At 39.7% G+C, this 24,513-nt stretch overlaps 1 protein-coding gene across 1 annotated transcript in view; it reads left to right on the forward strand.

The window, feature by feature from the left end:
- The window catches only part of POU2F3 (POU class 2 homeobox 3), a 39,467-nt gene that overhangs the window by 10,543 nt on the left and 4,411 nt on the right, over positions 1 to 24,513 (forward strand). The window contains exons 3-10 of the mRNA XM_053451502.1: positions 8,783 to 8,817; positions 19,184 to 19,285; positions 19,505 to 19,607; positions 20,608 to 20,693; positions 21,333 to 21,509; positions 21,846 to 21,987; positions 22,905 to 23,041; positions 24,169 to 24,330. Coding sequence (XP_053307477.1) covers positions 8,783 to 8,817; positions 19,184 to 19,285; positions 19,505 to 19,607; positions 20,608 to 20,693; positions 21,333 to 21,509; positions 21,846 to 21,987; positions 22,905 to 23,041; positions 24,169 to 24,330 — 944 coding nt within the window. The remainder of the gene's footprint in view (positions 1 to 8,782; positions 8,818 to 19,183; positions 19,286 to 19,504; positions 19,608 to 20,607; positions 20,694 to 21,332; positions 21,510 to 21,845; positions 21,988 to 22,904; positions 23,042 to 24,168; positions 24,331 to 24,513) is intronic.

Genomic DNA, 24,513 nt, shown 5'->3' on the forward strand with positions numbered 1-24,513 from the left:
ATGTCCCTGTGCAATGTGTAGTTAAATCAGTGGGATTTCGCCAAAGTTTTCTCATTCATGAATTATGCATTAGACAGGGCCAGCTCAGTCCTTGTTGGTGGAAAAACTTCCCAGTGTCTGCCCTTTATAATGAATAGTGAATGAGATAAAATCATGTATATCACTTAAGTAAAAAAAAACTCACCATAGATTATGAATTTCCAACCTTGGCGAGCGTCTCCTGCAGAAAGAGCTTTGTTTGCCTTGTACACTGTTTAGTTAAATCAGATTTCCTTATTTTCCTCAACCATTAAATTATACATTAGGAAGGACAAACTCAGTCGTTCCTGCTGTATGGAAACTTGTGAACAGTAAAGGGAGGTTGCTGAAACCAACTCGTCTGCAAACTCCCCCATTATTGCTCCCTTTATTGAATAAAGTCCCCTGAGCTCCTAGAAAAAAAGACTTTGCAGAAGAAATATGGACATTATGGAGATGTTTTGGTGCTTAAGAGGAATACTTAGAAGGTATGTTACCACAGGGCAAAAACAGCTTTAGGTTCCCATCCACAGCTACCTTTTTGCTCATTGATGAATTTTCCGTGATCTGTCTCCAATGTGCAGGGAACCCTTAGAACTGAGAAATATCAGGAAAACTAGGGCTTTTCTTAGAGTACCGCTCTTTAAAGTGATTGCTCACATAATACAGTACTAAGCAGTGCGCTTTCTTTTTGTGGTTTTCTCATGAAGTGCTTCCTATCATAGGGTATAATCCTCTAGGTTGTAAGCTTGTGAGCAAGGTCCTCTTTACCTAATATTACATTTCATCTTAGCCTGTCCTAATTTTGTCCTACACCTTTGAATCTGCTGTATGTACTGTAAGAAGTACTGAGGTAATTGTTGGAGCCGTATATACAAGACAATAATAATAATATCTTCTTTCGGTGATTGTTTTGGTGAAAAATAAGTTTAAACCTATTGTCATTGCTGTCTAAGAAACACTGACCCTGACGTCCAGTTTCCATTGGCTTAAGGCGTTGGTAGGTGAGGGACAATTAGACGAGACCATTGTTCTTCAAGGCCATTTTTGTGGATTCTGAAAATTATATGGATATGGTTATAACCAAGTTTACTATTAATAACCATTATCACTATTATTAAATGTGAAAGATACATTTCTGAGTTAGTTTGGTCGGTAGAAATGTCCACCCTGAGTGGAACAGTTAATTGTAATATTATGCAAATATACACCAATAATTGCAGTTAAGTTATTTATGTTACTTTCAATAAGGTATGTATATTTTAAAACAGATAGATATAATTGGTATACACAAATATGCATGTACATTTTATAGTATAAGATATAATTTAAGTCTACATTACATATTTGTCATAAGGTAATGTTTTCTCTTCGTTTTTGTTGTCTCATTATTTCAGCTATACGAGCTGTTTGTTTAATTTCACCTGATACTGATGTAACAAGGACAATATGTTTTCTCAAGCGCGTGTAAACAGGACACAGAAAACGGGTTACTCTGAAGCTGCTGGGGAACTTCAACTGTCATTTTCATTAAGCCTGTGTCTGAGATAGAGGAGAGCAGTAATTAAAAAAAAAAAAGAAATGGCGAGATGTTGGATGTTAACAAATGCATATAAAAATGTGTGGGTTAGATGAATTTAGGATTGTAAGTAATTAATTCATGAATATATCTCCTGTGTTCAAGCAGTGTTCACTTGAAACCATACTTATAACTATAAAAAACATTGATAAGATACCATATTTTCTCAATTTTGTTTAGGATATGTTCCACAAGATAGATGGTCATTTCTAAACAAACACCGACAACGTCTTCCAAGTCCAAAAGTACCTTACATGCTCAAACTTAGTTTTTTTAATGTCTGGGAGGGTCAAACAGAGTTACTTCTACTGGGAGAGGATACAATATGTTTGGGGACTTCATTTTGTTAATTTCATTATTTTTTTTGTAACACAAGTACATATTCTCTTGTTGACCCTAGGGTGCCTATGAAGTCATCTACAAGGGGGGTCATCAGTGACCCAGCAGGGTTTCTACTGCATTGACTAATCAATACTGCAGTATCAGTGCTTATACTTTCCAAACTTTTTCCAGGAACACACACAGAGGGTGCCGTTAACGATACTTTTCGTCTAACGTGCTGTGTAAAGACACTTTATGGTTTGCCAGTAACCCCCTGGTGTTGAGGAGGTAGCAGGACACAATCCATGACTGCTGCAGAATTATCTGCGGCCTACTGAGGGACTACTCTGTTATTGACAGTCTAGTGGAGGATCACCTAATATCAGGTTACATGACTCCGCTGAGCCCTGCATCTGTAAGAAATGTTGCCTAAGATTGTCCCTGTTTGGAGAATTAGAACAGGCAATTTCCTCATCCCACCTTGTGGGCTAGTCCTAATCATAATTCCTATCCCTATTGCAACAGTGAATGGAAAATTAAGTATTTTCTGGCCAACACTTCTGTAATATTATGCCACCATCATGTCCTTGCTGCTTCATAATACTGATAGATGATGCTGTATTCCTGACATTGGTGTTGTTAAACAGCACAAACGCTGTGAGGGATTAGTATCGTGAAGACCTGTACCAGAGGAGCCACAAACCTTACTTGGTTTGATCTCGACTACTGTGAAAGAATGAACTGTGCTGACAGGTGGCCTTGAGCCGTATGAATAAATAGGTAACAGTGATCGGTTACATGATGGCAGGACGGGGTTACCATATAATAACTTGATTCACCTAAAGTGTTATGAAAATGAGTCCTGAGAAGGTTTTGGCCGTGGAATAGCTTGGATAAGAAGAACATTCTGTTGCCTAGGTAAGAAGATACTGCCGTGAAGTTTGTAGGGTAGTTTCAAAAACTACTTCAATATGGCCATATGCTAATTATGTAACCACACACTTTTTATATCCGCAGGACATTTGCATGTCAAACACATATAAAATAAATATACCATAAAGAGCAAGTGGCCAGGTTGCCAAAAACATACCTTCTACAAAAGTATGAGAACGCCTTTAAGATGTTATGGAGAGTCGATTTTGATTAATAATAGAAAACATCATGTGAGCATGTTTATACTATGTGTCCACAGGTTCCATGCACGCGATAAAAATGAAAAAAAAATTATATCCTGAATAGTATAAATTGTAATGCTTCTTTATGGCATCAAGACATTTATTTACCAATGCATAGCACTTTCTTTTTGCTAACATGTTTTACTCAGTAATATCACACACCTGTATACAAGTGTTGGTATTGTCAGAGCAGGTGGTTGTCTTTATTACAAGTTGAACAAAAGCCTCCCCTCTTTGTCATTTCTTATACAGGAGACATAATGGGACTGATTTGAATTTTAAACAAACTGCTTTTCTCAGCCATAAAAATTGTGAGCCTCGGTTATGGAAATGTGTCCCTTATGACCAGAAGGCAATATGGAAATCAGTAGGTTATGCAAATAAGCTGCTCAACTCTCACAGAACACAGGGCTTTGTACATTGTACTTAAAGCAATACAGGCACATGCACAGCTAGTAACTAATAGCACATTTACGTATAAGAAGAATAACTTCAAAGGCCGGTTTAACACTTTAAGGAACCATACAATCACCCAAACAGTTTAATGCCAGAAGATCCATGCACACCTGTTCTCCGGGGTCTGTTCAGCATAGAGTCATTGACAGTTTTGAGGCGGATGATTAATCCCCAATCCCTTCTCCTTGTACCTTCAGACAACGGATTTTTTGGATACCCCTTTCCATTATATTCTATCTCTCACATCCCCAGGTGTCAGTCCTGCAACAATTCAACTCTTTTTTTGCACCTCTGGAACTGTTTAACGTTTTTGTTATTGTCATTATTATTATCATCTTTTATTTATAGAGCACCAACACATACACCCATACAAATACATATATTGAAGAGGAATGACGAGACTCGAATTGACAGACTAAGACAAACTGATACATTAGGTAAAGAGGGCCTTGCTCGCAAGCTTACAATCCAGAGGGAAAGGGGAGAGAAGAAAGATAAGGTATATACAGAGGCGTATATAGGGTATGGCTTTTAAATGCCGCTCATCAGCATTTTTTTTAATTTATTTTTTGATGTGGAGGAGAGAGAGGGGTGCCTAGAAACCGCTTGGCGCCCCTCATTCTCCTCCACGAGCCCTCTACCCCCGTCCCGGTGCCGGCATTTCATGCAGAGCGCCGCAATATGCCGGCATATTGCGGCGCTCTGCGTGAAATGCTGGCACCAGCGAGCGGCCTTTAAACACTGATGCGGAGGAGAGAGAGGGAGGGAGGGAGTTAAAAAGTGATAAGGGAGGGAGGGAGTTAAAAAGTGATAAGGGAGGGAGGGGATGAGGGGGTTAAAAAGTGATAGGGGAGGAAGAGGGGGGTAGAAAGTGATAGGGGAGGGAGAGGGGGTAGATATAAGTAAAGAGTGTGCATTCATGTGTGGATGCATTGAGTGAATGAGAGAGAGCATGAGTTAATATGTGAATGTATTGTCTGAATGAGGGAGAGCATGAGTTAATGTGTGGATGAATTGTCTGAATGAGGGAGAGCATGAGTTAATGTGTGGATGCATTGAGAGTATATATATATATATATATATATATATATATATATATATATATATATATATGGGCAGCAGGGGCTAGTAAATGGGTTTTAGATATTTGGACAGGGGCGCAATTCCAGTGCTTGCCATAGGCGCTATTTTCAGTAGATACGCCTCTGGGTATATAGAAGGGGGAGAGGTAGTGTGGGAGTTGTGTTAGTGGTAGATGACATCTAGCTACAAAGATGGTATGATTCTCATAAGTGGGTTTTGAGATTTCTCTTGAATATTGAAAGGGAGGGTAAAAGCTGGATGTTAGGTGGAAGTGAGTCCCAAAGGTATGGGGCAGCATGAGCAAAGTTGTGTAAGTGGAAAAAGGAGGAGGTTATAAGTAGACTTGTGCATTCGTCTTCGGGCGAACATGGAAACGAACACGAAGAGTGCGTTTTCGTGTTCATTCCGAAGACACGCCGAAGAGAAGACGGCGGCGGTAAAACATAGGCGAAGACGAAGACACACACCACGAAGGTCTTCGTGATTGTCTTCGTCTTCGTCTACCATTCTTCCCCCCCTCTTCTAACTTACCTTGTCTTCGCGGCTTCGCGGCATCGCGGCATCGCGGCATCGCGGCAGTTCCCGGAAGTTCGCCGTCACGGGTTACAGGGCAGTGCGAATGAGCCTATTGGTCGCCTACAGGGACCTCCTCTGGCATCAACCAATTGGTTGATGCCAGAGGAAGACCCTGCAGGTGACCAATAGGCTCACTCGCACGGTCTTTGTAACCCCTGACAGCGAACCTATGGAGTTCCACTCCCGTTAACCCCTTCGATGCTGCGTTATCTAACACAGCATCGAAGGGGTTAACGGGAACAGAAATCCATAGGTTAAAGGGCCATGCAAGCGACCAATAGGCTCACTTGCACGGCCCCTTAACCCTTTAAAAAACAAAGTTAACCCCTAACTAATTGAACAGGGAGGGAGACCAGTGGGATCTGCCGGGTAAGTTGCAGCATTGAGGTTTTAAAACCCCAATGCTGCAACTTACCCTGCCGATGCCACTGATCTCCCTCCCTGTTCAATTAGTTAAATGTCCGTACGAGCGACTTTATTGGTCGCTCGTACGGACATTTAACCCGGCACATACTAACTAATTGAACAGGGAGGGAGACCAGTGGCATCGGCAGGGTAAGTTGCAGCATTGGGGTTTTAAAACCCCAATGCTGCAATTTACCCTGCCGATGCCACTGATCTCCCTCCCTGTTCAATTAGTTAAATGTCCGTACGAGCGACTTTATTGTTCGCTCGTACGGACATTTAATTAATTGAACAGGGAGGGTGACCAGTGGGATGTGCCGGGTAAGTTGCAGCATTGGGGTTTTAAAACCCCAATGCTGCAACTTACCCTGCAGATCCCACTGGTCTCCCTTCCTGTTCAATTAGTTAAAGACCAGTGGCATCTGCAGGGCAAGTTGCAGCATTGGGGTTTTAAAACCCCAATGCTGCAATTTACCCTGCCGATGCCACTGATCTCCTTCCCTGTTCAATTAGTTAAATGTCCGTACGAGCGACTTTATTGGTCGCTCGTACGGACATTTAACCCGGCGCATACTAACTAATTGAGCAGGGAGGGAGCCCAGTGGGATGTGCCGGGTAAGTTGCAGCATTGGGGTTTTAAAAGTCTGCACGAGCGACCAACAGAGTCGCTCGTGCAGACTTTTAAAACCCCAATGCTGCAACTTACCCGGCACATCCCACTGGGCTCCCTGTTCTATCAGTTAAATGTCCGTACGAGCGACTTTATTGGTTGCTCGTACGGACATTTAACTGATAGAACAGGGAGACCAGTGGGATGTGCCGGGTAAGTTACAGCACCAGGAGCCTAAAAGTCTGTACGAGCGACCAACAGAGTCGCTCGTATAGACTTTTAAAATCCCAATGCTGCAACTTACCCGGCACATCCCACTGGTCTCCCTGTTCTATCAGTTAATAAATGATAGAACAGGGAGACCAGCGGGATCTGCCGGACAATTACGGCACCAGGAGTTTAACAGTCTATTGGTCGCCAGCAGGGGGCTCGTCTGCCATCAACCAATGGCAGATGAGCCCCCTGCTGACGACCAATAGAGTTGCTCATACGGACATTTAAACTCCTGGCGCCAGAGCGGCTTTAACCCCGTTTTAACCCCTTAACCGGGGAAAACGAAGAAAACCCGAACACGAAGAATGTCCGCGAATATTCGTCCGAAGAGAAGACAGGACCAGGCGAATATTCGCGGAATACGAAGTTTTTTTTTTTGCCGAAGACGAGCACGAAGACGAACACGAAGAGCCCCCTGGTGCCCAAGTCTAGTTATAAGTGAGGAGGAAAGTCTTAGCCCACAGGAAGAATGTAAGGATCAAGTTGGGGAGTATGTTGTTATAAATGTAATGTTAGAAATGTAATGATAAGCAATATGGAGGACTTTATATGTTAGTGCAAGGATTTTAAATTTAATTTCTGAGGTAATAAGGAGAGAGAAGAACATCTTTACAGAGTGGGGAAGAAGAGCATCACGTGAAGAAGATAAGCATCCCAGGAGCATATTAAAATATTGCAGAGAGCGTTGAAACTGAGGAACTCCAACTAGAACAGCGTTGCGATAGTCGAGGCAGGAAATAGTAAAGAAATGAACAATGGTTTTTGTAGCTTCTTGGGTGAGGAATGGGCAGATGTGAGAGATGTTTTAGGTGCCAGCAGCAGGATTTGGCAAAGAACTGAATGTGAGGGTTAAAGGAAAGGTTTGAGCAAACCAATGACCCAAATGAAGATGATTACTGTGGCTTCTTCTTTGTTTCCCATCAATGTATTAATGATTGGTGCTGTGTTGTCAAATGTATGAGCGTTTTACTAAGGTTTACTGCTTTATTATTATTATTTTTTTTATGGATTATAAATACAGTATCCTGAATTTTCAGAATAAATGAAATTAAATCTTCTTTTAGAGTGCACTCCATTTTAGAATGCAGGACAAGGACATGCTAGTAGTACTGTGGGCTTGGCACCTTCAGTCCCATTTTATCATAGGGAAAAGATTGGGAAGCAAAAACATTATCAACGCATTATCAAGGACTGGGAATCCCTAGCATCTGTGCCAAAGGAATGAAAGGATGTAGGGTAACATAAATGTCTCCAGCACCGGGTAATTAATGCACCATCCAACAGCACATAGGTGGGGATAAAATATTTATTTTGAGAAGGGTGTTTCTTTAAAGACTTATGTAAGCACATACTTTTTTTTTTAAACCTTTTGATTGCCGAAGGAGTGGAAAATACTTAATTTACCCCCAGACTCCAAAATAATTGAAACCTTTTCAGTATCTGGAAGTAGAAATTGTATTATGTGCCTTGTTATAAATGTCTAATGATTGAGCATCTAGTATTTACTATCACTAAATATATGATTAAAAATTATGGAAACTGACTGTACCAAAACAAAGCAAGAATTCAGCCAATGCCCAGCAAACATCCATTAAAAAAACAACTATTTTGGCAGGTGGGGGTGCTCAACCCTAAGGTTTGGACAGAACCTGCAAATACGCACAGCAAAAAATATACAGAAAGGGAAGCGCACAACCTAAAAAGCATAGAAGGCATACACTTTCAAATTCCATGGTGACTGCTAGAATAATAACAACAAAAAAGTACATAAAACAAAGCAAGAAATCAGTGTATACCCAGAAAATGCTATTTAAAAAACACCATATATTGCTAAACCCACAAACTCTGATGAGTAGGTGAACGTCTGCGTAATGCGCTTTAACAATCTCCATTCCCGGCACTTCCCACGGCAGAAGTGCCGGCACCGGAAGTTGTCTACGCGTATTGCGCAGATGTCCCCCGCCGGCCCCACAAGACACCCGGGAGTCTGTTTTGGTAAGTCGGGGGGGGGGGGGCACATCTTGGGGGCAGAGTGGCAGCATATCTCGGGGGGGGCAGAGTGGCAGCATATCTGGGGTGGGCAGCATATCTATTCCACTAAGTGGTTTTTTACTAAGAAACATTTTTCTTTAAAAAAGCACCTAACTTTTAGGGTGCGGCCTATAATTGAGCCAATACGGTAGATGTAAATACCAGAACCAGACAGTTTATATAAATGCATAAAATTTATCTGACAGTATAATTTAGCATGTGTCTGAGATGTAAAAATATTTTTCTTTTTTTTAGGTGGAGAGAGGGACACACTGGACTTCAACAGGCAGGTAAGACTCTGGTTAATTGTGTTATATATATATATTTTACTTGCATACCATGGGGCAGTGATCTTAACGTCTTGTTTTTGAGATTTGCATGTTCACCTCCACTCTCTTAAAATATCTTCCACTTGAAAGAGGTTGATGTTCTTTCATTACTTTCCTTTCTATGCTCAGAAAGATAAAGTGGTCTTCAGGTGAGGAAGTTAATTAATTTTAATAAGTGTTCCTATTTTTCCCAGACATTACTTGATCCACCTGTACAAGGGTGTCAGTATTCTTATCTTTGCATGCTCTTTGAACAGTCATATAATCTCTATTCCCTTTATATTTATTGTTAGATTACACCATTTATCATTGTATTCACATGCTTATTTATCCCATAGATGTTCCATATGATGCTATTATTATGGATTATTCCTCACAAATTAAAAATTGACCAACATTAATTAATTATATCCCGATGAGGAGCCATCTCTTTCCCTTCCATTTCTGTTTATTTTCCTTTTATCTGATCTTTACCCAGGTACAACTGGGTTAATGTATCATATATGTAATACTGAGCACACCCTGTGCACAGGGTGTCAGATCAAGATTTCTGTGCATTAATCCTACTCACTTTATCTTTTCATGATCATGTTGAAACAGAGGCATGTCCAGACACAGTCTCAATTATTTTAAATTCTTAGGTTGATGGAGGATACACAACAATGATTAATGTCATTGAAAAATAGGATTCATTTGTGTAACATTTAAGTGGAACAATTAATTCTTGTGTGTCCCTTTCATGTCTACATTGTTACTATAGTGTAATTTAATCATGGTTACATTTTTGGAATATACCGGTAGTTTCAAAAATATTTCCACTAATGAGTAGCGAGTAAACCCCTCTGCAAAGTATTTCTGTCAATCTGAGGAACTGTCTGTTGGTTGGCACTTCAACCTTTTCAGCAGGCTATTGTGCCGCTGGCAAAATTGGTTTGTTTTAAAGTGTGAACTCCTAATATTTGATAGACCATACTAGCCCAGGAGATAAATATTGACATAACCATAGCAAGCTATAGAACAAATACATTTTGAAAATAAATAAATAAATTTGTGGTGTGGCACATAAAGTTATACTCATATGTGATGCAGTCCTATAAAAATTAGATTTTATAACAATTGTGTTTATTCACATAGCTACTGGTTACTACTGGGTAGCTCTTGATTGACTGGTAGCGGTGTGCTAAGGCGGGTGCATGACACCCAGGCGCCTGGTAACCAAAGCACCCTGTGACCCCACACTTATAGGGCAGAAGCAGTGCGGCAGCTTGTATGCGGAGTGTGAGCAGCAGTGAAGAAATGGCTCAAGTAACAAAGAGACGGACAGTAGAAGCTGGCAAGCCGCACTGATGATGGGGAGGGACAGAGCGTGATGTGTGTTAGTATATGTGTTTGTGCATGTATGCATATGGATGTGTAAGTGTATGGTGTTAGAATGAGTGTGTGTATATGGTGTTAGCATGTTTTAGAGGATGCTGTTAGCATGTGTGTCTGTGCACTCATGCTACTGTATGTTGTTAGCGTGAGTACATGTGTCGGTATATGGTGTTAGTGTGTGGTGTCAGATTATGGTGCTAGAGTGGCATGGGTGAGTCTAGGTTTAGTGGAGTAAAGAAGAGGTGGGAGCGAGATTGTGATACATTTGCTTACAGAAGATATAGGTGTCCATAAAGCTAGTTAGTCTCTTTGTTTGTATCACATTGGCTAAACTCTTTGCTGCTTCTCGGTTTACAATTACTTTCATGTATTCATGTATCTGGGCTCTTCCTCTCTCTCTACGGCAGCATGTCTACACCTTTCGCTTTATGTTTCTTCATTGGACATCTGTCTCCGTTCTCCTGATACCATGCTTGATACAGCTCTCGAACGGGCCGTTTTGCCTCTCCCAAAGCACGTCTCATAAGTGGCTTGACTGCTGCCACTATAGAATGGCTTGAAGTCAGGTCAGGGAATGTATTAATATGTTCCTACATCAACATAAAATAAAATTGCACCTATTATCACTCTCAGAATATTTAACACTAAAAACATATTTCATATGTTTATATAACCACAATTAACTTTTTCTGTGTTGAGTGTACCCAGACACATTGTGTATTATTTTCCCAAGGACAAATATGATTTTCTTTTCATAGCAGTTTTATATCTATAGTGTATCAGTATGAATAAAAAAATTAAAAATGTGTATTCTTACAAAAAATGCACATAAAATTCCAGTTTATGCAGAATCCCCAACTCCAGTTATACTACCCATATACTTACTTGCTACACATATTGTTTTAACTTTTCGTTTGGTGGTAGCAAAGAGAGTTTTTTTTTATTTTATATTGCTAGTGGGATTGGTACAAGCTATTTGGCCTTTTTACTTTTCCCAGTTTCATTTTCTTCACTTATTCTTTTTTTCATATATTTTATTTGACTGAATATCTCCTCTAGGTCTTCATAAACATTAAGGATCTCTCTACTAATGCATTAGTATCGCATACAATGTCACAATGACATCCCTGAGCCTAATTATTATTTTTTTTATATTATAGTAAATTTCTATTACTTTTCAAGAAATACGATTTTTAAGAATATTTTTTTGAAGATGGAGAATCACAGTTTAATCCCCACAACAGATGATCACACAATGATCATTATACCAGCAATCATCCAGCAGGAGAGTCGTCAGAGGGTCTGGGACTGGATAGATCCTCTTGGAACGCCTCTCATTTATTCATTTTTTGGGGAATGTAGGCACTGACACTGCCTACAACAGCCTGATCTCCCATGTACTGGCGGAGCTATTTCCCCACCACAGCAATGTAGCAATATAATCTGTCCTAACATCACACATGAGGTAATACACCAAATACCAGTCGATAAGTATCATGCAAATTGTTTACTGTAAAATGATGATTAGAGGAGAGAACATAAAAATCTTAGTGCTGAAGACAGAAAGCACAACCCAGATCATATTTTAGTGATCTGCAAACCATGCACAGACGAAATAATGGTGGAAAATGACTACTTACAAAATACTTCTGTATGAATTCTTCATTTGTGGGATAGCAGACTGCCCCTTAAATGAAGAAACTCTGACCTTCTTGTGTGGTGTCAGCAGAAAACCCTAATATGCCAATCACAGCATGTGTGATCAGCAACACGGATCATCAGAGACCCTAGAGGGATCTGTACAAACCCTGCAATGTAACTTCACTTTTATAACCTTCCCATGGTATCACTTTTGACACCAGTGGAAGGCAATAGCATAACTTTTATTCAAGTATTCAAACACTCAATGGCTTCAAGCATTATTTCACTTGGGCTTGGAGACTGCAATGCATTGTGCCCACTGATGAAAAATAGCAAGAATGTACTATTATATCCTAGTGGTCTTTGTGCTAATTATTTCAGGACATAACGATTCATCAATAGGCAGTTAAGCAGCTCTTTTTCTGATTATTAAAGTGTCTACAAATATATTTTAAACCTGTTTTTCATTTTTTCTGCTCTTTTTGTCCTTTGCATGCCTAACGACAGGGTTGGGCTACATATATAATCGCGTTTATTTGGCTATATGTTTTTTTATGAAATGTGATCCAGTAGGAAGTCTAGCTTAGTAGTTGTTTCAAGAACAATGTGATTACTCTAAAAATTCCAATAAGACCCACTATCCAGAGATATGCAAAAACAATAAATACAGTATATGAAAACAAACATTAATTTAACAGAATCTAAATTGCTTTTGTGCTAAACAAGCAGGGCTTCACTTCTTGTAAACACTGCTCATTTATTTTCCCCGTGACTTCTGGTTGCTTCCTGGCTGGCAGAACTGTCAGGTGTAAAATGAACATGATGGTGCGCATGCATACATAGGCATTAAAAAAGCATTATCAAATGCTTCTGATGCCTTCTCCCTAGCAGCTGGGTTCAGCATTAAACATTTACTGCACCAGTCCACTGCAAAAGCATGCTGTCTTACTAAGCTAGTTAATGCCCCATCACACCAAAAGGGGTGAAGTCACACAGAAACACTCCGCAGAGCATAAGAGGCTAGAAGCAGTCATCAATTTGGGGATCTTTGTTCCTTTAACCTTTTGCAGTTTTCTCAGCAGCAGAAAGCTGTGTACATAGGGACGCAATCCGATCTTTCCTACAGATACTTGCAGATGTTTGGGTCATATGATCAAAACTGTAGCAATGCTCTTGCAAATTTCTTATTCTGAAACCATTGGGGAAAATATCTCACTGTGCTCCTGCCTAAGTAAAAAATACTTAAGCACAAATTAAGCTTATATAATAAAACTTAAATAAGGAAAGATACCTTTTGTATTGACGTTAAGATTTAACTTCATTCAACAAACAATAAATGATCCATGTTTTAAATCTTTACAATAAACATTGCATTTACATTTGGTAAAATAGTGTCAGTGGTGGTAAAATGGGTAAACAAATGCTGAATTTCTCAAAGAACCTCTCTTCATTTGTAGTTCTCCTATACTCTTTTTTTTGTTTTTTTTGGCCCTACTACTCTTCCGGAAACTCTCGTACAAGGAAATGCACAGAGGGAGTTATCCCCTAAAGCAGAATCATTTCACCAAGTCCTGTCCTGTTTGATGAATTACTGCTAATGAATTGCTTAAGGGGCAGGTGGGGGTGGGTGCAACATTAAAACTTGTTGGTAAACATAGTCGAATATTAGTTTTAACCTGTTTTATGCCAGAATAGAATGCCCCCACTTCATATAAGGATTTGCATATCTGCATAAGTTAAAATCAGAGATTATACACATTAATTTCTTTAATAATGTCGAGTGCGGGTGATATGACATCATCCCTGCGCTCTGCAGCAATAGCCTGTGTGTAGTAATGAGGGAGCAGTAAAGCGAGGTCTGAAAAATGTAGGAAGAAGGAAGGTGGAAGAGGTAAGAGATGGGGAGAAAGGGGTGTAATGGCAGTGTATATGAATGTATGCACAGGTGTGTGTAAGAGCAGTATAGGTATTTGTAAGCTGTGTGTAAGGGCAGTGTATGTGTATATGTGTGTGTAAAGACAGTGTATGTGTATATGTGTGTTTATGAGCAGGTGTGTGTAAGGGCAGTGTATGTGTATATGTGTGTGTAAGGGCAGCGTATGTGTGTGTATGGACAGGTATGTAAGAGCAGTGTATATATGTGTGTACAGGCAGTGTATGTATATGTGTGTTTGTGTGTAAGGACAGTGTATGTGTATATGTGTGTTTATGGGCAGGTGTGTGTAAAGGCAGTGGGTAAGGGTCTTGGGAGGGAGGCTAACATTAGCCTGTTTTATAATTTAGTTGTTGACTACTCTTCCAATGATACTCAGTCAGCATTATGGTGGACACCTGGTTGGCTGAGAATCATAGGAATTGTAATTCACAGCTAGCATCTGCAGCTTTACTGTTGACTGCACTAACCATGATGCTCAGCCAGCATCATGGAAGCAGTATGTCTGGCTGCACCTCATGTGAACTCTAGTTTACAGCAGATGATATGACAGGTGTCAGTTGTGAATTTAAACTCCCACGATGCCTAGTCATGTGGACACCTGGCAGGCTGAGCATCTTTTACAGTAGTAGTATGTCTGGCTGAGCCTCATGGGAATTATATGTGTTCTTTATTTTTAATCTGCATGACTGTGCTGACAAAAATGTGGAGATGCAAAAATGTAGCGATGCAAGTGTGGCATTGTAAATTGTATTGATGAGTTCCGTGAGAGCTCTTTTGAAATGTTGGGAGGTATGCAATTACCGCATTTGCTCGATTATAAGACAAGGTGTTTTTCAAATGCTCTGAAAAATACCCCTCGTCTTATAATCAGTGTCGTCTTATAATCAGACCTCAAATAGGTCTGACGATGAGACGACTAAGATCCAGATCCCCCACAGAGCTGCAGGGGACCTGGATCCTCCTGTCTACCCCCCCCCGCCACACTTACCGGTGCTTCTGTGTAGCCGGGGTAGCTTGTAGATGTCTACGCGATTCGCGTAGAGCTCTACACGCTGCCCGGACTAAGCACCGGGCAGTGTGTAGAGCTCTACGCGATTCGCGTACACAACTTCCGCTGCAGCCGGGAGGAGGTGCGGCTAGCAGCGGGGTTGTCTGCGTCCATCGCGCAGACCTTCCCCGGCTGTCAGAGATCAGAGTTCCCCGGACCGGTGCGGTGAATTCTTTCTGGCAGTCGGGGAAGGTCTGCGCGATGGACGCAGACAACCCCGCTGCTAGCCGCACCTCCTTCCGGCTGCAGCGTAAGTTGTCTACGAGAATCGCGTAGAGCTCTACACGCTGCCCGGACTGAGCACCGGGGACTCCGAAGCTCCGGTAAGTTTGGGGGGGGCGGGCGAAGGGAGTGTTAAATGGGGGGCATAAGGCATTTCTGTAGGCAGAGTGCTCTGTGAAATGCCTTTTAACCCCCTTAATGCCGCTCTGCCTCCAGAAATGCCTTTTTAACCCTCTATACGCCACTCTGCCTCCTGAAATGCCTTAAACCTCCCTAAATGCAACTCTACCCCATAATATGCCTTTTAACCCTCTAAATGCCAGAGTGGCATATAGGAGCATAAGGCATTTCTGGAGGCAGAGTGGCACATAGGGGGTCAAAAGGCATATCATGGGGCACAGTGGCATACAGGGTTAAAAGGCATATCATGGGGCACAGTGGCATTTAGAGGGTTAAAAGGCATATCATGGGGCACAGTGGCATATAGGGAGTATAAGGCATTTCTGGGGCAGATGTGCATAACTGGGGGGGGGGCAGGTTGGAAAATAGAAGGAAATAAAACCAAAATATTTTTCTCAATCATAGCTTTTATTAAAAAATAGTTTATATGAATTAACATTTACTGGTAAAACTTTTTTCCTATAGGGTCGCCTTATATTCAGGCTTTTTCCTTCATTAATATCCAGATTTGGGGGGTTGTCTTATAATCAGGGTCGTCTTATAATCGAGCAAATACGGTATGTTTTGTTGACAGGGACATACAGTAATACATAAGAACTTGTGAAGCACGGTAGATCCATAAATCCATTTCTGAGGATTAAGGACTGTAAATACATATATTAGAAAAGTCACAGTAGCTCCAGTAGATATACGGTATTTTACGAAAAGAACAAAATATTGAGATCCTGACTCTGATGCACAGGGGCCCCTTTTTAATATGTTTGCATGTAAATGGCATTATCCCAGAACATGTCTTCACTCATGTCTGAAAATAGCAGTCAGGTTGTGTGGCTAAGTAATCAATCATTATTTATTATAATAATAATAAGCAATGTGACAATTTTATACAAAAATAATACAGTGGTACAATGGCAAAGATGACTGATATTGCATTGTCAATAGTGCTTTGCTAGCCACATAAGCTCCAGTTGTGGGCACTGGCAATTTACCCTGTTTGCCCATAACCTTTGACTGCTGCAAAAAAAATTAAATTGTGGATAATATGTCAGATTTGGTAAGAAGTTTGTTTATAGCTCAAAAGGTTGTAATTTTTTTAGCAGGTAAGCAAATTTTTTTTTTACATGTGAAATCATTTTGAAGATAATTGTTTGGTCCATTCACAATGAATAGTGGTCATTGAGATTCTCACGTGGGGTAGAACTGTGCATTGTTCCAGGTCAGCTCAGCACTTCTTATTGGATATTTTAAACTTCAGGACCATGGCAGTTGTTTCTTTAACCCTTCCTCGCTTTTGCGTAAATTGTACTCGACAATTATACAGCAACATAGTTATCTTTGGCATGGCCTGACTCAGGGCAGTGTACCAAGGTTTTTTAATATCTTGTTTTGTTTGTTGTTGTTTTTTTAGCGTTTTCTCATTTCAGAGAGCAGTGCAACATGAGAGGGATCCCTTGGATTCCGGTAAACATGTCATGTTACATCTCTGGGGTCCATTTAAATGTTTTTTTTTATTATTATTATTTTATTTTCCTTTTATATGTTTACTGAGTTAATGTGTTAAGTAGGTTGTAACAGTTTCCCTGCTGTTTTGGAATAAGCACAAATTATGCAAAATGCGTCAAGCATTTAGCCTGGTCCTGTCAGGTTTTCTTGCTCTCACATCTCTGGCCCAAGAACACAAATCAAGACAATTTGCTTTTATATGGACATTGTTTATATCAGAGTTTTTTTGTGTGCTTTTATTTTCATGCGAGGCGAAGCGGGCCCCGCTATGCTACAGCTCCCAAGTTTTTTCTGCATTCGGTCACTTCATCAGAAATGTATGTGTGTGTGGGCCTGAAAATATGGCCTTTTAGCTTTATAATGCATAATAATTCAGGGTTAATTTGGCGATAATGAAAAACAAAGTGGACCTTGACATTTTTGTCCTCTGAAGTGACTACAAATTCAGGAGGGTTTTTTTTATCTCTGGATAAGTAAAAATTAAATAGTTTTATTTACTCCTATAGTAAGTAAAGTACCAGGAAACAGATGACCAAACACACACAGGACATACTCTGCCACACCGACACGCAAACACACACACACACCAAGACAGGATCTCTCACACCAACAGCCAAACACACACCAGGACAGGCTCTGCCACACGACACCGAAACACACACACCAGGACAGGCTCTGCCACACCAACACCCAAACCCACACACACCAGGACAGGCTCTGCCACATCGACAACCAAACACACGTACCAGGACAGGCTCTGCCACACCGATACACATAAACCAAGACAGGCTCTCCCACACCGACACCCAAACACACACATCAGGACAGGGTCTGCCACACCGGCACCCGCATCAAGATGGGTTAAGCTACACAAAGCATAAAAATGCTTCCCACACTGCTTTGTTGTTTGTCCCCTTGTGTATTGATGTCCCAGCCAGGCCCCCCTTTATTATCAATGTACTCCCCCCACACCCTTGTGTATTACCCCATGTGTATTTGTGCCCCAAGTCAGCTCCCTTTGTGCATTTTTGCCTCCACACCCTTGTGTATTGATTTTTATGTAATGCCCCGGCCAGCCTCCCTCCCTCTGTGTATTGATGCCCCCACCTCCTTTTGTAATGGTTAATGTAATGCCCCCCCATACCCATGTGTATTGTAAACAGCCACCCCCCCCTTTTTGTATTGATGTATGTGATGCCCCACGTCACGTCTTCAAAGGGGCGGGGCGAAGAGCCTCGCTAAGGCACTGGGGGGCATGGTATCTGCACGCCAGCCACTTCAAAATCATTAAGCGATCGGCGGAGGCAGCTGGCCCACTGGCAAATCTCCCGGTTTTCCGGGGCCAGTCCGGCCCTGCTCACGCGGGCCACACCTCAAAGTCCGGTGGGCCGCACGTTGGACGCCCTTGCTATAGAGGCTTGAGCTTCCCTTGTTTATATGGAACCAGGAACATTGACAGTATTTGCACAGTATTTGAGCAAAATTGATTCAAAACTAAATTTGATGCAATATCTCCCTTTCTCTTCCTCTAAAACAAATGGATAATAAATACTTGCACGTTGCTCATTTAATTTTGTTTGCTTCATTGGAGGTTCCTCCTCAAATATGGACATTCTTGCTAATGCACAAATTATGTAAAATTATGTAACAAAAGGAACTTCAAATGCACACGTGTAACATGATCAGAGAGGGGGAACTCCATTAAAGAGATTGTGGGAAGTGCTACCACCTATGAGATAAATGCTTGACATGCTAGGCCCACTTTGCCATACATGTACCATAGCCACCGCTCAAAGATTTAAGCTTTCATTCAACTGCATAAAACCAGGAAATGCATGATAACATCTCTAACGTCATCTCCATGCTCCCATGTGCATTTTGCATAACATTATCTATTATGAAATGATCGCACATGACCTCATAAATTGCATCCAGATTGCCATATTATTAATGGGATCACGGTGTTAAATTCAGAGAATTTAATTTCTCTCTCATTCTCTCTCTATATATAACAAAGAATAAACAGTAGTTTAAGGAATTGTGAAACATTTTATGTGTACTTTAATAGCTTAGGTAATTAAGGTTTTAGTCTATTCCACAATCTATATCTATATATTTATCTACATTTCCATTAATGACTATTTTAGTAATTATGTACTTATAATAGATTTACAAAAACGCAAGAAAATACATTTTATGTTATTAAAAATAGCTTTATGAAGCTGAGAAAAAAGTCAATAATCTCATAGTTTGTAGATTCAGAAATTACCTCACTTACTGCACGCAAGCAATGTTACAACAAGCACGCTAACTTGCTGGATCAGTACTTTCCATCTGTCTAGTTACCACTGATGTTGATCTTACACTCCATGGATCAAATGTATGTACACCAGGTTTAATGGTTTTATTTACCTGTACTATAGATTAAAACAGAAGACTTCAGTGAGACCCTGCAATCTGGAATTCCTCATCGACCATGTCACATCTCCCAGGGATCCATGTTGAGTGGAGGGCAGATGCCAGGGGTAGGAACTATAACAAATTCATTACAGGAGCAATTCCTTAAAACAAAATGTTACACAACAAACGTAAAAGACATTTTCATATGTCAGTATTTATATTTTTCCCCTCTACAACAATTTATTGTAACGCTCCATTTTCCCCCATGTTCTACTATAAGAATTGAGTTGATAATAGCAATGCATTACTCATGAGGCTATGTTATTTGTTTTATCTTGGTGCAGGACATGACAACTTTACATCCTCTCCAGCAATTGGTACTAGTCCCTAGTCACTTGCAGTCCGCCTCCCAGTTTCTGCTTTCACAGTCACAATCAAATCAACAAGGTAACATTACTATTTTCATAGATTTTAAGCAATGAGTGCATTCAGAACTGGTTATTTCCCAATGGGATATCATTCAGCCAAACCAGACAGAGCAATCCCACATGAGATTACATTTAAATATGTAAAAGTGCTGCCCATGTATTATGAGCTGCACTGCCTCCTTGTGGTTAACCTGTTTAGTACATTTGAGATCCCTAAAAGCAACATATAAAAAGCATATAAAATGTCATACAGTTAAGCAGTTTTTTTTAACATATTAGTTATATAGCTTAGTCTATATGCTAACTGTTAAGATGGCCTGAAACAAAGCAAATATTTTTTTTTTATCATGCCATGATTACTAAGGTTTTAAAGGGCAAGTTCAACCTTCCAGAGGATATTCTACCACTGACTCAGATAGAAACACAACTACCAGTTGTTCAACATGCAAAAAACCTGGGGCAGTAATCTGACAATAAATATATGGGAAGGATGGGCTGTATTAATACGTACAATTTTTCTAAATTAAGTTAGCCGCAACTACAGCAGACAAAAAAATCTAGCTTCAAAAAATTGTACTGGAAGAATAATATTGATATTTTTAACCTGTACCACAAATGTCAAACCTTTTTAAACAGCTAAGATCCGTATTGCTGTTTTAAAATATATTTACCATATTTTATTAGTTTAAAAAATCGAAATCTTTATGAGAGGGCTGATTTGTCATGTATCGTATAACTTTCAATATATTCATTTAATATATTTAAAGGATATATGCTTTTGGTAATTTTGGTTTCAATCTTTATTTTAGTAGATTTTAGTGCCCCTGTAGTCTTAAGTCTCATAAGAAAACCCCAAAATGAGCAAACATCTTTATAAAGCTGTATTAAAAATTTGGTCAGATTTCAAAATGTTTTGTCAAACTGGAAATGGCTGAATACACCATCTATCATCTTAATTATATAGCATTTTGTCAAATGCAGTCTACTTAACACTACTTAATGTTTTCTTATTTCTTTAGGTATCCTACAACCCAATCTCCTCTCTCTCCCTCAGCAACAATCTGGACTCCTACAGTCACAGTCTGGATTAGGATTGGCTTCCCAGGTAAATGCTATTCCTGCAATATACATTTTACATAATCCCATAGTTTTATTTCTTGGGACCAGATTGACATTACAGGCAATCCTAACTTTAAAGTATACCGATAATGATCTCTCTATGCCCTCATATTCTAAAAACAACATGAAGTCCTTGAATTCACTATGTATTCCTGGCTAATTTCACTACAGGAATGGCTGAGCTGGCCATGGATAATGCATAATTACATCAGAGAGGTGACTTACAAGCAATGTAATTTAAGTATACTTAAATAATTTAACCGGGTCGTCCAAGATATTCATAAAAAAAAACTCACTGAGGTTGGCCCTTCATAATGTAAAGTCAGTAAATTGAAACAAAACTGTCCTGCCAACTCTTTCTTTCTATAGTGATTGAACCCTCTGTCATTGAGACATGGGTAGTATAGCGGCAGAAACATTTGGGGTATGGATTTGTTTTTGCATCCAGGTTGGCCCTTAAAAACTAGTCCTATTGGTAAATGTGTCATTTGCTTAATGGGAGATAACACCCGACTGTACCCATTTAACCCAATAACAGCTTTTGTTACATTTGTATTAGACGAAACAAAACTAAATTGGAAAAATAATTATTAATGGAATAGGGCAATAATGCTTACTTACACAGGCAGTGGGACGTCCTGGACATCCAGCGTCTTCACTAGAACCTCATCTAGAAATGTCACAACATCTGCATGTTCCAAAACATTTGTCAGTCTCCCTTGACGAGCCTAGTGACTTAGAAGAGCTGGAAAAGTTTGCCAAGACTTTCAAACAAAGACGGATTAAGCTGGGATTCACACAGGTAAGAAAAAGCTCACATGATGTAATGTATATATGTAAATAACTAGAATCCTCAGTTACTGTGTGATAGTTTTAAATATTCCTATTAAGATTGCCACTACAAATGGTAATATGTAATACATATGTTCACAGACTGAGCTTTGTCACCTGTTCTATTTTCATGACTGATGAGCTCCTGTGAGTACAAATGAAATGTGTGAAACGCAGAACAATAAATTACAAAGAAAACAGCAAATACAGAAGAGATGTGAAGATGAAACTTTTAAACGTGTTTTGCCAATGTATGGTCACTCCATATAGTGAATGATATGATTAAACATATTTGTGTTACTACCAGGGTGATGTCGGCTTGGCTATGGGAAAGCTCTATGGAAATGACTTCAGCCAGACAACCATATCACGATTTGAAGCTCTTAACCTTAGCTTTAAAAACATGTGCAAGTTAAAACCACTGCTGGAGAAATGGTTAAGTGATGCAGGTAAGAAGTATATTCAGCTGACATTAAATGTCTTGCACATGTTTATGCTCTTAAAGTATGAAATATTTAATTCAAAACAAAACTTTGAGAACATGCTTTTTTGATCGCAAGAATGGTAGTTCAAAAGGACACAAAGTCTTCTTCTGCATCTGTGTTTCATAGTAGAATGAAAAGTGCCAGGATCGTTCTGAGTAATGACAGATTATTGAACTTTTTATGATTAAACTTAGTTGTTATTTGTTGTTTAGAGGTGTGATTGCTCCTAGAATGAGAAGAATTGTGTTCCATTATAATTCCTGTATGCAAATTCATTTATGACCAAACCTAAAAGTCTTGAGAAGAAACCCTTTGATCCATGGTTTTTTGCAGTCTTATGATCAGATCTACTCACATTCTCATAATTACCAGGAAAACTGCATAAAAGCATCAATCTAATGTCGCTGACACCCCTACTATAGAAGAATTCATATTTTAACATGCATTTTTTTCCAAAATGAAAATAAATAAATCAAATAAAGCACTTTACCTGACACATAATTCTGTTTATTCACTTAAGGGAGGGTTGACAGAAGAGTTATGTTTCAACTCCGTGATGTTACTATATGTTATAAAGGTTCCTGGCCCTATATAATGTATAGTTAAATCAGTGAGATTTCTTCAAAGTTGCCTCATCCATTGAACTATGCATTATGCAGTGACAGCTCAGACTCTTAGCTGGAGTAACCAGCTAGCGTGGGGCCTTCATAATGAATAGTGAAGTGAGAAATTAAAATCAGATACACAATAACTTTTAATAGTATATAGATAATGGAAAGATATTTTCTATTTATTGAACAGAATTCAACAAAACGAGTCACATTTCCATTACGAAATGCATGAAACCCATCATTTTTACTTTTTTTTTTTTTTTTATTAAGAATCTGCCCCATCGGATTCTTCTTTGACCCCTAATACCACCTACCCCCAGTTAACTGAGATGTTTGGGCGTAAGAGGAAGAAACGGACCAGTATCGAAACCAACATACGCCTGACTTTAGAGAAACGGTTTCAGGATGTAAGTAACGATTGTTTGTGTATTTACAGAAATCTATAATGTTTGGACCAGGAATATACAAGGGACGTTCAAAAAGTTTCCCCACTTTTATATTTTTGCTTGAAACGTTGAAGGCGGGAGGAGTAGTAATTGGTCGTGTCTTAGCGTGTCATGTGACTAGTTCTGTCTGGCAAGCTGGCTGCCCTTCCAGATAAGTATAAGAGTTTTCACCCTGGGGTGAAGATGGCTGCAAAGCATATACATTGCACCAAAGAGGAGCAGCGTTCTTTTTGAGGGCAGAAGGTGTGCCGGGAGCACAAATTCATCTTCACATGTGTGAAGAGGTGGCAGGAAAGCTGAATGTTGGATCTGCCTATGCCCTGATTCATGACAGCCTTAAGTTCAGTAAAGTGCGTGCCAGGTGGGTGCCTAAGCAGCTGACAGAGGAGCATAAGCGCAAGCGCTTAGATGTTTATTCCTGACGCATGGCTCGTTATCGTGAAGAAGGTGTTGATTTTCTGCAGAAGATAGTCACTGGTGATGAAATGTGGGTTCACCATTACAAGCCGGAAAAGAAGTGGCAGAGTACGCGGGTGCATCCATCATAATGATGACCTGAAAGCAGCGGTGCATAAGTGGCTGCGCGTTTTAATATTTTTTTGCTTATGGCATTACAAAGTTGGGAAAATTGCAGGGCAAAGGAAGGTGACTACGTAGAAAAGTGATGTGATTTTTTTTAAGGAATTTAATTTGAAATAAGTAGAGGTAAAAAAAAAGTGTGGAAACGTTTTGAACGTCCCGTGTATAAATTATAACAGGGTGGGGGATAGTTTTCACTTTACTATGGAGGGCCAGATCTGACTTTTCTCTGCCTAATGCATTACTGAATGGAATAAAGGAAACGTTAGAAGAAGCTTGCTGATTTAGTCATTCATTAGACAAGACCAGCCATGCTCTTCTGCAATAAAAGCTCACAGGGATTAGACCTTCCTAATAATAATAATAATGTGATAGCTTCCAGAAACACTGGCTACTAATTCTACATGATTTAATTCAGTAGTGCTAAATTGTACCTGTCCTGTGGTATGGCGTAATGTTTTCTAATTTGATTAAAGAGACAACAAAGAATATATCATTTTTTTTTGCAGAATCCAAAGCCTACTTCAGAGGAGATCAGTATGATAGCAGAGCAGCTTGTAATGGAGAAAGAAGTAGTGCGGGTTTGGTTTTGTAATCGTCGCCAGAAGGAAAAAAGAATCAACTGCCCAATTAACATGCCCCTGAAATCGCCAATGTATAGCTCAAGAATGGTGAGATTTTAGGATCATGCAATTTGTTGGGCATTAAACTTGTGCACATGGACCAAAAACAATTCAGACAATTTTTTTTTTCTCCATTTGTTTTTGGACAATAAATTTAATTTACTGGCCTTTTGGTTCAGATGAAATTTTAAGGGCTTTTTAAACATGGAAACAAAATGTAATTCATCACCA

This window comes from Spea bombifrons, chromosome 12 (assembly GCF_027358695.1).
Source record: "Spea bombifrons isolate aSpeBom1 chromosome 12, aSpeBom1.2.pri, whole genome shotgun sequence".
Classification (NCBI taxonomy): domain Eukaryota; kingdom Metazoa; phylum Chordata; class Amphibia; order Anura; family Pelobatidae; genus Spea; species Spea bombifrons.